Genomic DNA, 18,572 nt, shown 5'->3' with positions numbered 1-18,572 from the left:
AAACGTGTTGCACGGAGCGAGTAAAAAAGTCACGAAACGCTCTGTGTACCTTATGGATAAGAGAAACGGACGAAAACGATTCCGAAAGTACTTCCTCTTGAAGAACATTTCTGAGGAAATTAAAGACAGTTATCTTAGAAGAGTAATCTCGAGATGGTTTAAGTATATTTCTCTCTAATCTGTTTAACTCTTTTTAACTCTTTTTTCTAGATTGAGCGTAAAGTTGAGAGCGACGATTAACTTGAGAGTGATTTTTAAATTGTCCCCTATCCCTTAAAGTTTCAAATTAAATATCATCATCGGGAAACATCTCTCGGGAATATTGCGCGGCGACAACGGGAAGCGCTTTATTTTCCGCTCGCGGCGCCAATTAACGGACACCCTATATACGCAATGCCTACACGCATTGGTGCGTGTAGTTATCAGGCCGATATCCGTTATTCATTCTCTCTCTTGTACCAGCTGTCGTGTGGGCGGTGACGATATCCGAGCAGTCATCGAAGCCGACTTTGCGCCCGCCGGTGAAACCGGTGCGGGCACGATATGAAATTGAATGAAACGCACTGTCCGTGGGCTGATCCTATCGGAAGTTCTCCGCGGACACGAACGACGACGACTCTCGCTTCCCGTTACCGTGTTCTCTCCCGACGGGTTAGGTCGATGCCATCGATTATCCTAGAGATTTTCGAAGACGCCGGCGACGACAACCGAGACGACGGGTGCATAATCAGTCTCGGGTTCTTTCCGAGGAATTCGAGAAAGAGACCAATGAGACTTGGCCTCACTTCGTCAACTTCTAGAGAACTCATTTCGCCACGTTAGAGAATTTATTTTTGCGGGGAGAAGAGGGGGAGGGGTGTGCTGTAAAAGGCAAAGTTCGAACAGGGGAAAAGTCAATTTGGCTTCTCTTCCATCGCATAAAAATTTTCATACCGACGCGTCGAGAGAAATCTTATTTGCATCAGTTGCTCGCATTATCGAGAAACGTTTTACTGCCGAGAATGCGTCAACAGGCCACACATGTAAATCGTAAGTTACGTGAGACATCGCGTGGTGGATGTTTCGCGACATTTCGCGCTTCCGTGAAATTAAATCGTGAATTTCTCGCTCATGTGTTGCAGCTGTCTGGACTGGTTGTGGGTGGCATTGGTATCTGGACGGTGGCGGCGAAGCACAGCTACGTGTCCCTGATGTCCACGTCGACGTATCCCACTTTGGCCTACGCCTTGATCGTCGCAGGTGTACTGGCTGTCATCGGTAGCTGGCTCGGATGCGGCGGCGTAACTTCTGAAAATCGATGTGTCCTCCTCGTGGTGAGTCTTGGTCGTATATCAGCGCTCGACGCTCGAAATAATTCCTATGGCAAACATCAGCTTTATCGAAACATTGATAAATACACGAAAAGTACTCGTTTATTTATTACGTGTTATTAATTGAACTCGTCAATTGATCGAGTTTATTCGTTCCGTTTCATTATTCGGCTTTACATACAGTACTAGATGTATTATATGCAGCATTGATTATGATTACTCATTAATCATCCTCCCCGTCCGAATTACATTAATCGACTTCCAGAAATCCACGCGGAGTGTTGCAGGAGAGTTTGACGCGAAGTAATATAGTCGAATCGATTACAGTAATAATCCCGTTCCAAGCGTATCCCGTCAGTTCTCTCGCAGAGATCTTAATTCATTACATGATAAATGGCAAATAAATTACGTGATTCGCTTTGCTTTCATCCCCGTAAGCGGATATTTCCCCGTTAAAGTGATGGGAAATTACGAGTTTGTCAACACTCTGGCTTTATTATCACTCGAGGATATCGGGCAAAGTCGTGCGGATGTTTTTCGTTCGCCTTATCGATTTATAGAATCATTTATCAGCGAGATGGCATCATCTGACTAATTAATTTCCTGGTTTCTAAGCGAGATCGAGATAGTCGCGAGAACGGCGCAGGAAACCCTGAAAAAGCGAAGGAGTGGATATCAGAGTCGAGTATCGGACACAGACGAGGTATCGCTCTTAAAAGTATCTCTTATCCGGGATACTAGATGTGCTTTTATGCGCGCGATCGTCCGCAATGTCGCGATACATCACGGGTTTGCTGTTTGCAATCGATATTACGTTGAACACTTTAGTCGGTTATCGAAAGTCATCTCGCAACCATCTTGACGATATGTCTCGTTTATAGACCGCTGATTATAAGCAGAGATAAAGACAAGTGAAATTTTAAATTCACGCACCAAACGTTTTACATTAAAGAAATTCTTGTAAAATTATATATGAGGTAAAGTCGAAATTGCAATTGAAAAAGAAGAAGAGATGCCTGTAAAAATAAGTCAAAAAATAAGATAAGAAATAAGATACAATAAGTTTTCTCCGTTTCTTTCTCGGATGTATCACAATTTCGATCGCATCCCATACAGAGCGTATAAGCCATAGGGCTTCTGAAATAGAATGGACCAGATATCAGAAACTGGTATATGGAATCCGTAGATTAGAGAGCGAGAGAGAGAGAGCGAAAGAGAGGGTGTAATATAGATATATATCTACACAGAGTGATTTAAACCAAATTGGTCACAGAGGAAAGCTGCATGCGTGCAATATAATGAAAATGACTTCTGCAGTAGCCGAGCGTGTAAAGTTATTAAACAAAGTTTATATTAACTATCTAATGGGCGGTTTCACACCGACATCAGTTAGCTCTATTTGTAGTTTATATAACTCTCTCTCCATTTAAATCACTATTCTATTTATGATAAATAGATAAAATAGGAAACATTCAATTAACCATCGTTAGCGACTACTTTTGAGGCCGATTAAATTTTATGCATTTCTGTGAAATCTTCACTTTGCGCCGGTTATACTATCGATTTATCGTTTCCTTTCATCTCATTTAATGATTATTTGTCAGTGTCAAATAATCGTGGACGGACTCTTCAAGACTTCAAAAGAATTTATTTATGCTGTTCATTGTTAACATCATTATTCTTTAGAACTTTCAAGAACAACTTCGTCAAAGTAGCTCGAGCACGCTGCTCGAAGTCGAGCCGCTCTTCACCTACGGGTTCGAACATTCCTTTGACTTAGCCTGAGCGGCTTCAACATTTATTGCTCGGGGCGGTGCAGTCTTTGTTGGAAGCCAGTTAGTTACGTGACCAGCAGGAAAGCAGTCTGATAGGACGTGGAGATTAATAAGTAATTTAGAAATTGTTTGAAGCGAACGAACTAATCTCCATACCTAGAAAAATTATCTATCTCTCGCACTAATAACATATCTCGTCGCGATACGTTTATATTATTCCGGCCCAAAGACGCAACGCAATTCTGTTGCAATATAAATATCGTTATTTTCATTTTCTAATTTATTTTCGCAATAATGATTTACGGTTAATAATAATTTAATTAGTGACGCTATTTTTATTTTATTGCGTGGGCGAGCGTATATTTTTGCATTTCCGCAAATGTAACGCTTCCCGAGCGCGCGCGCGCGCAGTCGCTAAAAATACGCGGCTTTGGCCTTCGATGGTGTCGTGCAAGAAGCCCCTCTCTTCTCCTGAGTTATAAATGAAAAATCGATAACCCCGCGGCCGATTACAATGAACCGTAATGTCGATATGGGATAATTCACCGTGCTGGCGACGCGACTTGGGCGTCGGGTTCTCTGCTCTCCCTCTATAAGTCGCTACTAACAATGCCCGACCTCCTCCTTTGAACCTGCAGGTAAGGGGAGTTCTCTCGAGCTCGCCTTTGACCTTACCCATAGTCTACCACCTTCGACCATTATCGCCGTCGGCCGACAAAGTTTTCCACAGCCCCGAGGCTGTAGGTGCTGGCATATTTTGAAAGCGGCTTAATCCGCGCGCGCCACACGAAGGACGCGCGGACGTTAGGTATAATTCATCGGGGACTCGGCCACACGGACACGAGGTATGTACGCGAGCACACACGTGGCCGTGATTTAACACGCGTTAATACGAACTTATGGAGTAAGGCGGGAAATATCGCGCCCATCCCGGGAATTCCTTTATTATGGCGAGTATACCGTGCGTCGCGCGATAACTCCGCTCTGTTTACACGGATGATTATTTAATACGCCGTACGCAGCCGCCGCGGCCGCCTCCGAGGAATATCCAGGATATCGCAAAGAGCTCCTTCGCATGCAGTCTGCACCCTGGTGCATCGGGTTTGACAAATTGTGCAACCATGCGTCGGCGCTCCGTGATATTATATTTTACGGTCCCTCTCTTTCCTCACGAACACCGATAAACTTTCTCTTTAAAGTCGCGGCGCAGATCCCATTTTCTTTAGAGGCTTATTAAATGATTTAAAGACTACCTTGCTCACCTCCGAAGAAATGTTACTCCGTGAAAGCTTGGTTTCAATTTTTTTCTATTTACTTAAAAAGATAATAGACTACTTTTCATAAACCATTCTTTAATGAAGAACTCTTTATTTCCGGGGAGTTATAACGGTTACCCACGACCCACGATAAGCCTACCGGGAAGTATACTTAGCGTCCTTCCCCTATCTCCGTTCGCGTTCCCCCTTTCAGAAGGGGGCACCCTTCGCCGGGTAATAAATCGACCTTAATCGGGAGTTAGCGCGACGACCGTAAGTGGTAACTCGCGCTTTCGCTATATCTCCAACGACACCGACTGGATTATCTTTAATCCTGCCTAAATGATAGTTAAACACCAGTAACGAGCTTTGCCGATCGTTACTAACCGCGGTGTTCCGCCATGCGGTTTCTTTGGGAATTATACCGCCATTGCACTTCTCCACATCGGCTTTATTTCTATACGCGTTTAAAACGTGTATACGTATACATATTTCATTAAAGATGCAAATGTAATTCAATGTCGAGTTCTTTACGATGCTTTACAAAAAAGCTTAGGAAGCCGTGAAGCTTATCGTACGTATAAACGTCTTCACTTCTACTTCAATTATTTTTCTGCACGATAAATCGCTGTTGACTGACAATAAGTGCAATGTTAACACCGTTACTTCCACGAGGTGTTTAATCGGAGAAATTGAATTATCTTTTATCCAATCTAATCGCTCGGTTAAAGTCCTTTTAAGCGGCACTTAGAGTCTTGCTATATACATATATATTCAAATCACGATCTTAATTGCATAAGTGCCTCGTCTCGAGGCACAAGTCGAATTATTTTCTTTTATGTTTCTCGCGAACTCAACAAATCGCAATCTTTCTTCATTCGCCAATGTGACAAACAATATCTCATTCATATCGTATAATTTTAACTCACAAATACGTTAACTTAAACAAATAGAAACCTGTTTCAGCTACTTATATTCGAAGAGAGAGAGTTCTTTATTTACGTACTTTATTCTGCCTGATTGAACGCGTAATACGCTTTTAACGCGGCGATTCATCTATTCAAATAAAGATGAGGGCTAAATCACCTGTAATAACCGTCGCTAATCACCAGATAATTCCACTTAACCCGCACCATCTCCCGAATCATTAGTTTCAGCCTTAATTGCACGATTTTCCCTCGAAACGGCTATGAACTACGCTTTTTAATCGCCGTCTTACGACATTATTACAATCATAATCCTCTTATTATTTTCACACATTATCGGCCGGCTATTTAATATTTTTGCCAACGTGATAAATCACCTGCGCTTCGAGGAGACTTGCTGCTATCGCCGTCCGTCGTAGCGCAAAAGAAACGTTAAATCACTCGGTAACAACCGTCACTAATCACCGGGTAATACTACCACTTGGGCGCCGTTGCACTCTCGAATCACGACTCTATCCATCCGCTCGATCTTAATTGCGTAAGACTTTCCCGTGCGCATCTCGCGCGCAATCTGCCATGTTCCGTCCGATGGTATGCAATGAACGGATGCAAAAGGAGCTTATTTACATGGACATCGCGTGGACGCTGATTCCTTTTCAATTGCGTTGCTCGTGTCATCAAATAGTAAATTATCGTAAATAAATATTGCGACGACATTATATTGCAAAAAGGAGAGATTTTCAAAGACAAATATTGAAATATCTCTTGACGATTCGACGAATTAAAAATTTGAAAAAGACTTTTAAGAGTTTACCTGAAAAGGGAATACGATTAGTAATAGTTGGTAGGCCTCCAATTGGGTAGTTCAGATTTCTTCTCACTCGAATTGCACAAGGTAGTAAAACGCGTAATCAAAATAAGAGATGGTCGTGTTTTTTTGGAACTGTCGATTTTTTTTTTTTTTTTTTTTTAGCGACTTGTCGCCGGTCTACGTTTTTGATTTAACAGCCGCGGGAATGACGTATCGCGGCAGTGGGATCTCCGGAATAAAGCTTGACGCCTCGGACTGGGCCTCGAACCAGTTTAACATCTTCCGGACGCTTCGATCCAACTGCTTCGGGCGAGACTGCATTACTTTCTAAGTATCCGACGCGCCATGATCGCGGTGCTCTCGTGGTCAATTTATGCGAGAACAATAAGTCGTGAGAGGAAAAAAAAGACAAGCGCGCATCGGCTGGACAGGTACCCGCGTAGACCGCAAAATGCTATTCAGCGTGTTTATTATCGAGGCGGGATGGACGGCGTACGCAAAATTACGCAGAGATTGCGTGATCGTTGGTCCGAAGGTACAAGGTAAAGGAGAATAGCATAGGAGTGGATGTTTCCCTCCAGACCCGTTGCCCGAATCTTTTTATTTATTATTAATTAAAAAACGCGATTTTTGTAATTTCAACATATTTTTTTTTCTTTTGCAATTGCCATAGATCTCTTTAATTGCTATTTAAAGTGTACAAAATATCTTGTTTCTCACATTTATTATATTTTGAATAATTGACAATCTGGTGAAGAATTCGAGACGAAGTTTTCTTTTCGAAAGCACATGGCGAAGCTCGTTAGAGTTTCGATGATACGTAAACGGAGATCCTCGAAGCCCGGATGGCGAGCACCTTGTTAAAACGTGTCCACGTCGAAGAATAACGACCTTCTCGATCGCGAATCTTGAGATTGTTCGAAAAGCACTCTTTGTTTCATGCATATTATTAAGTACTGTATACGTATATATACAAATACTTATTGACAAGAGACAAGACTGATAAATCCCTCTTATGACAAATTAAAAAGACTAACGATTTCAGTTATTCAAATAAGTACACAGTTGGAAAATTTGTGTTAAATATAACATAAATCACATGTCCCAAACGGTCCACTCAAATTTTTGTGTTAATTTAACATAATGTGAATATGTCAAATTATGACACAAATATTATGTCCATAATTTAACACAAAATAAAGAAAAGTTAAATGATATATGAACAAAAATTTTATGTTTTGTATAATGTTAAATATAAATGAAAAACACGTTAATTTAACATTTTTGTATGTACAATAGACATTTGTATAATGTTAAATATAAATGAAAAGGATATTTTTTTAACATAACTACATTATTTTCATATTAATCTTATGATTAAATATAAAATGTGTTATTTTAACATTTTATTTACTTAAATATGAATTTAACACAAATAAATCAGATAACGTAATCAAAATTAGTTAAATTAACCACTGTTAAGGATCGAACATATTCTCGATGTAATCGGACCGTGAGGCTGACTGCTACGTGCCTGCTGTCAGTCTCGTGGCACGGATTCGATCCGCACGGGGTTGTCGATCACGCCGCCCCGCATGGTCGATCACGCGTCGATGCCGCCCTACGTACAGGTGCGCGTATGCCGGCATTGTCGAGAATCGGAGCACGGCGAAACTCCGGACACGCGCAGTGTCTTTGTTCGCGAAAATTGTGCCCACAGCGCAACTCCGTCAATCATCGGATCAATCAGAGAGCGCCGCGCGGGGGATCTCGCCTTCGTTTCCGTCCCTCGAGAACCCTCCCGGCGGAAGAGAACGATCGCAAGCAGACTCGTTTTGCACGTCTCCAAGTGATCTCGGCACAACGGCAAACATTCTGTGTGCGTGGCTTCTCCAGCACCGATTCGTGCGCGGCATCGCCGCCCAATTATCTCAGCAAAGTGCGTGAGTGTCAATAAACTTTGCATTCTCTACGAGAGTGATTATCGAGCTCATCAAGTGAGCTCGCCCCGGATCACTGTCATCGTGTCGCGTTCGCGCTCGTAGTCTGCCTCGCGGGCAAGATTTCCTCCGTTCGACCGCAAGATTTCCGTCGTAAGGGCATCAAGTCGATGCTCGGCAAGATCTCTGTCTCGCGTTTGCGGCAGACAACCGACAAAGGACGCCTCAAGATTTCCGAGCTATTCGAACCACGACAGTGTCCGTGAAATTCACCATGAGTTCCCGGTGCAAATCAATACCGGTTGCGAAAGTCGTTCTCTCATCCGCAGCCCTCCCCTCGTTTCGCACTTTTTCTAAGTGGTGCCGGCATAAATCGCGCTCCGCGGAATCTCCGGTCGAACACGAAACAAACACATAAGTATGTTACATAAGTATTACCTACTAACGTTTACGCGAGCGTTACTTCTGTAGTAACTTACGATATATCACTCGTTTACGCGGAGTAAATTATCGTAAGTTACTACAAAATCCCGTTTACGCGAAGGAATTATCGTAAGTTACTACAGAAGTATATAACGCTCACGTAAACGTAGTATATGTTATATTTTTAACACAAAATTTCAACAAGGACTTTTTAAACAAAAATATACAAAATTTTTTACTACATATGTGCATTAAGTGAAAAATTCTAAAAAGCAATAATAATTAACTTGCAAATTGTGTTACAATAGTATTACGATAATCTTCCGCGTCAAAAATAATTTTCAAACATTTCGGTGGCCCAACATTGATTTTCTATCGCTTCAATTTACTTTAAGGCAAAATATTTTTCACATAAAAGACGCTCTTTCTCTTTCTCTCTTTCTTTTTCGAAATGAACGCGATTATGGTTGCTTCGTATTGATAGAAGCAATCATCGAGTTCTCTCGGTCGCGTCTTACAAAGCGACGCGCCCAACGTAAAGAACATTTATTGGAAGTTTAACGGCAGGATGCACTTTCAGTAGGTCAATAAATTTGCGTGATGTGCGCCGTCACTTCGTCGGCCGGTTCAAACGGTATTCCTATAAAATTTCTCGCTTCGTCTTTCCGCCATTGAAACCCGGTCGCCAGTTATACGAGACATTCGGAGACGAATCCGCCCTCGGGTTACTCGGGGCGGAATTGCTCGTAAGGCAGACCTGGAATTCTACGTCGCACCCTTTTTTTGCAGACACGGCAATCTTCGGCGCGGCGGTAAAAGATTCAATGAGGTACGGGTCGGTACTACGAGCTCGTCAAGTTTAATGTCTTTATAATTGCGCGGTTCCCTCGTCGCCCGCGGACAAAACGAGCCACGGTTAAACCGGCGATTTCTTGCGCTGCTGTCTGTCGTCTCTCCTTTCGGTGCAATCGCGAAACGAAAGGGAAACTCGCCGCTCGTGAGTTGAGCTTGTTTCTTACCGTTAATTATCTCGATGCCGTTTTTCAAGGAAGCTTTTGTAATAGCTTAATAAAGTTTCGGCGCTCGTACTTTCTTTTACGGTGCTCATTGTTAGATAACGCTACTTGACGTATTTCCAGTTTGTCGCATCGCGTAGTAGCGTATTTAAACGTGTTATACTTTTTTTAATTGCTACTTGACACGGCGGACGATGTTTGAGAATAATTTTATCTTAGCACGGTGTGTAACATTAATCCTTTAGCTGTATGAACACGTTATCCATATGACTAGCAAGGATTAGCGCACTCGCAGTAAAAACAGGTAAAATTTCCAGCGATTAAAGCTTGTCTCTCATAATTTATGACATCGCTGTTTTACACGGATATAATAAATTAGGGCATTTTGTGTCATAATTACAGTGCGCTTTCATTTTATTTGTCCGTTCCAAACAATTAAAATTTCAAACAATTAAACTTTAAGTGAGCGCAGAATATAGCTCTTCGAAATTCTTCAATTTCTCAAGCAGAAGTTTCACGGAAGATCAATCCACAGAGTTATTCTACATAGAGAATTTAACGAGAAGTTAACGCGTAACTTTTAATAATAGAAGGTCGAGAAGCAATATGTTATATAACCAGCGACATAAAAATAGACACGCTGTACATTATATTTCTGCGCGTTCCGTTCCTGAAATAACGGCCATATAAGTTCATGGCATAATTTAATTTAAAGCATAAAGTCGAGCTTCACGACAGGTTGAAAGTACTTTGCATAGTATTAGCCGTTATTGTTTCATTTTTATGCTCCCGCGCTCTCTTGGACGTCTTGGATCACGAACGATATAAAACGACCATTTCCTTGCCTTTCGCGAAGGATCGCGTCTCTTTAGCCTTCATTCAATAAACTCACGCTATTATTTTATGTATGTCTTCCCAGTCGCACCAAACTTTTTGATACTCCGATACAGAGAGACCTCTCGGAGAATCGAAAGAGTTTCTTCGCCTATTTAAAATTCCACATTGTATACTGACTCTTTTTTCCTATTTATATTGCGACATTTAAATAGCGTACAACGCGTACACAAAATGTCCCGAAAATTTACCGAGTGCAATAAACATGAAGCGAAATTGTCCGCTCAAGGAAATGAGCTTTTTGTATCGCGTCGGGAAATGAGACATGAAAAAGAGAATCCTTTTATAGTTCGCCGCGACACTTGCGACGAAGCTTGGGAATTCGCGTGGAAAATCGCGCTCTCGGCAATCACGGGGAGGTGCAAAATTTTCCGTTCCGCATTTTCCGTTGTGTTCCCGGCGTTGCATTTGTGAAAACGAACAATATCCTGCCTGATTGTCCGCCGCTGTCCTGCCGAGAAGCATAATTTCCGCCCTGCGGAAAATTCGCGAGTCCGCTTCCCGCGGAGGAACGCGCCGCTCTCGCCACAATGGCAGAATAACGATTTTATGCCACCCTTAACGAAGTTATATCGGTGATCTCCGAGTAGTTCCTGCCAGCGTTTTCTTAACTTTCTTCCTCCTAACCCCTGCCCCCCGCCCCCCTTCTTTCATTCAGAATCGACCTATTGTTTTGCACGCTGCGTTTTATTCCGCTTATTTGGATACTCTCGCGAAGTCAGTAACCTTTTCCTAATTACATTTCCGACTCTCGAGTCGGAGTTGAATTGCATAATTATTGCGAGATAACGGAGTCTCCTGTTGTTCAACTACGATAACGGCAACAACTTGACAAAATAGAAGAAATCTGTTCTTTAAATAGTTATCTTTTTTTACTCTGAAAGTTACCTCCTTCATTATGGTTGGGAAGTGTCGGATAAAATATGTTAATTGATATTTACATTAAATGTCAATTGTCAATTTCGATGATGTACGAAAATGATCAAAGAATCCACAATTGGGGAAAAAAACTCGAAAGAAGGAAGAGAAGAAGGAAATTCGATAAATGGCGTGTGCAACATTAACATTCCGCCAATGTATATTATGATAGAAACTAATATCTTCCACAGCATTGTACGTGCTAATGAATACAAGGGTAACGTTGAAATACTAATGAGTGAAATGGTCTCTAACAACACGCGTCAGCCTCATTATATCGCTTTTTATTGCATAGCTAGCTCGTTGTTTGGTAAATTCTAATACCACTGTAGCGAATAAACCGTTAGTTTCTCTCTAAACAGAGGGACTCGTAGTAATACTTGCTTTCGCAAAATCCTCTCTTGTGCCTTGATAATCATAAAATAACAACCTACGTTGTTGTTGCTGGGGAAACTGCCGACAATCAACGTAAGATGTCTTCATCGTCTATCCAATTGGCGACTCGTTCCTCTACTTTCCCCTCAATTATCATACGCACGCTTTTACTCGATGATTTTATCCAATACATCAATACGCAAAACATCAATTTTCTACTGTGCTATTACCACTTTTTTTATTAGTAGTATGTTACTTGTTATTGGATATTTTTCTATGATACGTGCTAGATTGCCGATGAAATATTATCATCGTTCTTTTTCACGATCCGGAAATGCTTGTTTCCTAATAACGGCGAAGTAACGAGCTTAATCCACCGTAGCAGCGATAAACTATCGGCGATTCTCGAGGCAAGAAGGCCACCTCCCTTCTTGCCTCGGCAACCTTTTGCCTCGGCTTTCGCGTTGGTCCTGCTCCCTTTCACCATCTATACACGGATGGCACGAGCGAACCGTCTCATTAGCCGAGACCTTATATGGCGCTCAATTAAGATTTTTACCAGTCTTGGGTAGGTAAATCCACATAATGAACACGCGAGCCACGTTGGCGACTCGACGGAGGAGAGAAAAGGCTTTATGAGAACACGGAGAAAGTTAGGTATATATAATGCATGGCTTGCCCAGATTTTTTGCGATCGACCGATTTTGCATCGGCGGATGCATTTCTCAGAATTCTGATCTATAATTCACGCATGAAAATATTTAAATATGATTTTCTATAAATACATAACTTTTTGTTTAATGCGTGATTTTTTAATTATATATTTTATCCTAAGTATTTTACCGCGCGCGCTTGCAGATATTTTATTTTAATATCTAGCTAGCGACAATATATAATATATATTTTGCCAGCAGCGATTTTACCCATTTAATAAAATGGGGAAAAAGCTTTGATTTTTTTTATAAATAAATTTAGTAAACGACTAAATCTCGTTAACGAACGTATATAATTATTAGCGTGTCGAACGGTAGGGAGCGATTATTTTATGTTGAAGTTTCCGCTAGAGCAACAGTTGTAATTGGCATCTCATCAAAATATAGTACTCATCTTCGTGCATTCACGGCTTGTCTTCTCCATGCGACTCGCAATCCGGTACTTCCTCTTGTTTCCATCACAGGCTCGTGTTAAGTCCAAGAGCCATGACCGGCTTAAACTCCATTCTCAATGTCTCGCGACGGTAATCTCAAGACGAAGTTTATCTTGCTGCACTATGCATAACGACGGACACAATAGGATGCGCTATTCATGCTCAGAAGATTAAAAACATTAACTAAATTTATTGCAAGTTCCATCATTCGCTGAAATGCTAAAATACTGGATATTACCAAGGAAAGAGGAAACTAATATTTCCTGGCTAATTTAAGGAAAAGATATTTACAAAGTAACATAAAAAAATCATGTTTTTTCCACTTTTTTTCACAATTTACATTTTATTATATGAAGAAGTTTTTTAAAGAAGCGCATTATATTACAGTTATATGTTTTGATGCATATAAAAATTTTTATAATATAAAGAGTTAAATATAATATTACTTAGGGCGTGTTTAATAATGAAATTCCATACACACACTTTAGACCGTGTGCCCTGCCGTTTTACACGTTCCTTTTTCCCCCGTGGATTATTGTGTCCAGGCTTGCGCTTCGAATTTCGATTCGTGTTTCAACAAGCTTTACTCGATAGTCGAGGTTGCACGTTTTCCGGCGCACGCGTTAGCCCGCGACACGAACATCGGTCTCTAACAATTATTCGAGGACATAGCACGTTCAACCGGCTTCCGTCTGCCGGTCGAAATTATCGTGTGTGTAGATATATATTTTGTTTTATTTTACACACATATATGTATATTATGCAATTTTATACATATATACATATATATATTTTTTATTATAATTATAATTTTATATATAAAGCCATATGGTGGAAAAGCAATTGGTGCGTTTGATCTATCGTTTCTCCCCTTCACTGTCAGCCCCCTCACCAATCCCAAACTGTCGATTGCCATGCCATTTCTGCTCTCTCCGCGCCGTTTCCGCCATAACGTATATACATCCCGGGCGATTTATTGACTTAGGTACTAATATGTACGTACACTTAGGTAGTATATGTTGGTAGGTACTGAGATCGACGCGGCGCGGTGGCGCGCGGCGGCGGACGTGTCGCAGCCTCTCGATGTTACCCCCGACGCACTCGAGTTCCGAGTAACACAGCTGATGCGAAGGAAGCGGAAGCGTTGCGATCCGTGTTCATTTCTGCCCGCTCCGTCTTCGTTGCTCCCCACTTAATGACTGAAACGGATACTAATTAACGACTATGAAGATGAAAGTCGAACGCAGAACGTTTACCTCGCGTCATCCTCGTCGAGCGATCTGATATTATCAGGCATTTATTGCGTCGCGCACATTGGCGAACTCCGCGTTTTACTTGCGCGTCTCGACTGTGTGCGTTTACGCGGAAGGCCCGATCGATCATTGCCGCGTCTTACTAACTCTCTCCGCTGCTCCAATTTCTCGTGTATACGTTTGACTTGAACGCCCCGATCTAATTAGGGGAACTAAAAGATTACGTTGTTAATCAGCTTTAAGGTCGAAGTAAGCGCGGTTTTCCGCAAAGTCGGCGTATATCTTCAGGCTGCTGGCCCATTCTGGTTATAATTGAAGAGCTTATCTTCAAGCTATTTTATGCTCCAAAGCTTTCCGGGAAAACTTCGTAACACGTAAATTTTATTATTTGTTTTTTGTTTAGAACTGCTTCGGAACGATTTAATTGTGCGAATTGAAATATTTTACGAAACACGATACAACCGAGGCGTGAAACGCTTTTAAAAGATTCGACAATATGGGTACATGCTCTTAAAATGTTTAAATCGTAAATTTCAGCAAGCTTTCATCTTTCAGTTTCTGCGACACTACTTTTGTGTATTAGTTCAGGAATACTAAGTGTCTACCCGAAAGCATCGTTTACTCGCGCGATACAGCTTAATTCCCGTAGCGTAGCCGAGAATCGATCACAAATTAACTGCCAATGCAACTCCTCTCCTCTCCATTCGCTTCCTCTTCTCCGTACATATCAGCCAATATTTCATCGATCTAATGCACGCTCCACTCTCTCGCACGATTCGACTAAGTTTCCGGGAAGCGCCGCTAAGCGCGACGCCGCAATGCATAAGCCACTCTCTGTAGAACAGAATTAATAACTGTCGAATTATTAAATAAGAAAAAAGTTCCCTCTCTCGTGTGTTTCTCGGCGTACACGCTCTTCTCCTTTAGGTCGCAAAATCTTGCGAAAGTACGGACGAGCGATAGTTAGTCACCGCGCGGCTTGAATATTCATAGGAAAGGGGGATTGTCGGGGCGCGCGCCCTGTCCCTCGGCGGGGGTTTATATTCATGAAAAGTCTGAAAAGCTTCGGTGGACATTAAGCAATTTTAATACGTCGCGCTAGCTTCTACGAGAGAGATAGGAAAAAGGGAAAGAGAGAGAAAGAGAAAGGACGATGACTCCGAAAGAGCGAGGTTGAATCTCCGACTACATCCCGGCGGTTTTGCTCCGTAAATCCGTATTACAAATTACGCGAAAGCACGGTATTAAATATCGTTCATTTAGAATCTGTGCGCGCGCACTCTCTTTCTCTCTTCCCCTCTCTCTCCCCTCTCTCTTTAGAGTGTGTATATATATATATCAATTTTTTATAAAATTTTATAAATTTTTTTTTTATAAAATGGTATATAGAACGTATACCATTTTCACGCGAAACATACGTTTTTCGGTATGAGAGACGCGTACATCAGAGATATTTGTATTTTTAATAGGGCGAATCGATGATTTGGCGTGAAAAAGCAACGAGAAGAGGACAACAGCAAAAAATAAATATCATTATATAACGCGTGAAGCTTCTCTGTGAAAATATGACAGATTCAATCTCGCTTTATCACGTTTGTAAGGAGTGCACACATTAGAAATCGTTCCTACGTACTACATCATTTCAAAGAATTATTTTTGGACATAAAAGTGAGTGCGCATTTACTTGGAGATAAGCCGGTTCTTTTTAAAAGCTGTTCCATTTCCTCTTTTTTGCCGATAGAATTCATTCGACAGCTTTTATCGAAATTTCTATTCAGTTAGACCGTTTGACGGGCGGGGAGGGGGAGTGAAGCGTTCATTGCTCTCCCAGTGCCATTCCTTTTCATTAGTCACGATAGAGGCGTTAAACGCTGAGTTGTAACCGCGTAATTGCGGAAAGACTGTCCCCGATGTTGTTTTAACCGACCCTAATCCCTCTCGTTCTCGTCTTTCTTCTGCCGACACAGTACGTCTTCGTGGTGATGGCGGTGCTCGTTCTGGAGGCCGGGGTCGGCGCGCTGGCGCGCCTCTACGAGGAACAAGTTGGCCCTGAATTGAAGATGAATTTGAACCGCACCTTCCTCGAGAACTATTCCGTGCGATCCCGGGAAACCGCGGCCATCGACCAGATGCAGAAAGAAGTAAGTACGAGTGCCTCACATCGCATCGGGAGGAATTTCTTTATCCGTTTCTCAGATCCGTACGCACGCCCGTTTGCGCTTGAAGAGTTCGCCGTCGAACAATTGCGAACAGAATAGGACGCGCGCCGACCGGCTATTCCGAATTCCGATATCGCGAACACCGATGCACGCTCTCTCGGTATCTATTTCCTCCTTCGTTGTCATTTTTATTCCCGTTGCATCTCTGTACACGCTGCGGACCCCAAGTAACGTTTTTCGCGTGGTTTCGATTCGTGGTGCGTTTCATGTTGTTACGGTGCTACCAGAAATACGCAATATGATACCGGCGTCGAGTGTTTGCTGAAAACGTTTCGTATGGCTTGTCAATACGTAACACGATCGTCGTCGGCAGTGTCCTTCTAATCAGGAAACGCGGCAGCGTCTCGCGCTAATTCACGCATAGCGAGGTCGCGTAGAACGCTGATACACACTGTGGATATACATATATTACATATATAATATATATATATATTATATATGTATATACGAGATCCTGAATAAACCTGGCTTACATTTTTGTATCTTATTACGGCTAAAAACCGATTGAGTTTTAATTGTGCTTAATAGCTGGGTTTTTTAAATTATATAATAAAAGTGTTTTTAGTTTTTCTCTCCGTGCCTTATGAACAAAGATATTACAATACAAAGTCCAATTTTTAAGAAACGTTTACGTCGACCGCGTTGATTCTCGTACTTTCAACACCAGGGAATAATAGCATTTCCTTAAACAACAGACATATTTCTTTTTTCTTCTTACTTTCTCTTTCTCTCTCTCTCTCTCTCTCTCTCTCTCTCTCTCTCTCTCTCCTCTCTTTATTACTCATCTATCTATTTAACTAAAAAAGAAATATCTGTACAAAATTACTTTTTTTTAAAAGTTGAAAAAGTGAGCCAAGTACATACTCGTTATACTAAACCCATTAAATCGTTTCATTATTTGTACAAAAAATTTGATATCAAAAACTTTTTTAAAAAGATAATTTTATACATCATGGATGACGCGGCCGATTTTCGCGAGCGATTTTTTCTTGACGAAAATATAATCCCGTCGATTGTTTAATTCAATTTAAATCGGTGTTCGTTATTTTTTAACACGGTAATGGTAGTTTCAACGCTACGTGCTCTTACCCGTGTCCTTGATTGGAAGTAAGCCACACCCGCGTCATCTCGGAGTTGCTCGACATTAATTTACGAATGCAGTCGAAATGGCTCGGTGGCGGCTTTTGTGCCCGCGATATCACGTGGCGGGCACTTTTATTTATGTCCTCCGCCGACGATGGCACTCTCTTACGAGGACCTTACAACAGTAAATCATCGTTATCGCGTCGCGGAACAGTTTCCGCCCATTCGCTATAAATCGATTAGTGCCACAGTGAACTTGCGGCGAAAAACTTTGCGGTTTCGTCTCATACTTTTGCGAGGGATGTCGTCGCTTTGCGCGCGTCATCTCTCTCCCGAATGCACTTATATACGTCCCGCAAAGATCTAAACGAAGATTTACATCTAGCTCGAAGTTGTTTGTAATCGTAGGATTATGCTGCTCGTTATATTTGCAGGATTAACGGTGGTGGTAGTGGCAGAGGATTATGCCGACCGCGTACATATTGCCCGTTTCAAAGGGATGTTTCCATCGCGTAGGGAATTAATCGCGTGCACGCTGTCTAGATCCACTTTATGCCGAGTGCAGCATCTTGATTTGGATCAGACTTGTAAGCGTACCTATACACGTGATGCGATTTACGGTGCTGATAATAGCGCGGGGGAGCTAAGTCGCTCCCGCAACACCCATTGGCCCTGATAAATCGAGCCTTGCAATTTCACCCCCTTCTGTCGGATATCCCATTGGCCGACCGAGGATTTTCGTTTCCATTTCTTCACGCCGACCGAGTGCGCGATGGCGTTAACCCCTCCCCCCTCACCTCCTCGTCTTCGCCGAAATTGGCGAAACCGTCGGGCAAGCGGGAAATTCAGGATCCGCATTTTATTTATACACAGAGGATCTACGTGTACAAGCATTTCATTCCGTTGGGGAAATCGAATTTTACCGCGACAGCGGGCTCGTCGGGGAATTTTTAAGGCGACTTCGCGAACGGAAATAAATGTCTCGCATACGTCTGTACCTGGTGAACGCGCACCGAAAATCTTTTTGATGTATCTCCAACGGGGAATATTCACTAAAAATTTATTCATCTCTACGTTTTTTCCATATTTTTATATATTTTCTTGATTTGGACTTTATCTTACCATTCAGGACAAAGTGGAACGATTTTCTTATCAATATCGAACGACATTGTTAATGCTAAACGAAAGAACATATTTTCTTGCTTACATAAGATTCGCGCATCCTT

General features: G+C 42.0%; 1 protein-coding gene across 3 annotated transcripts in view; it reads left to right on the top strand.

Annotated features, from left to right (window-relative positions):
- Positions 1-18,572, top strand: part of LOC139817775 (CD151 antigen) — a 108,179-nt gene that overhangs the window by 84,287 nt on the left and 5,320 nt on the right. For all 3 annotated transcript variants that reach the window (XM_071786076.1, XM_071786075.1, XM_071786077.1), the window contains 2 exons: positions 1,122-1,313; positions 16,012-16,185. In XM_071786076.1, coding sequence (XP_071642177.1) covers positions 1,122-1,313; positions 16,012-16,185 — 366 coding nt within the window. The remainder of the gene's footprint in view (positions 1-1,121; positions 1,314-16,011; positions 16,186-18,572) is intronic.

The sequence above is a fragment of the Temnothorax longispinosus genome, chromosome 8 (genome assembly GCF_030848805.1).
Source record: "Temnothorax longispinosus isolate EJ_2023e chromosome 8, Tlon_JGU_v1, whole genome shotgun sequence".
NCBI lineage: Eukaryota > Metazoa > Arthropoda > Insecta > Hymenoptera > Formicidae > Temnothorax > Temnothorax longispinosus.
The sequence above is the reverse complement of the archived record's forward strand: the minus strand, read 5'-3'. Positions and strand labels throughout refer to the sequence as shown.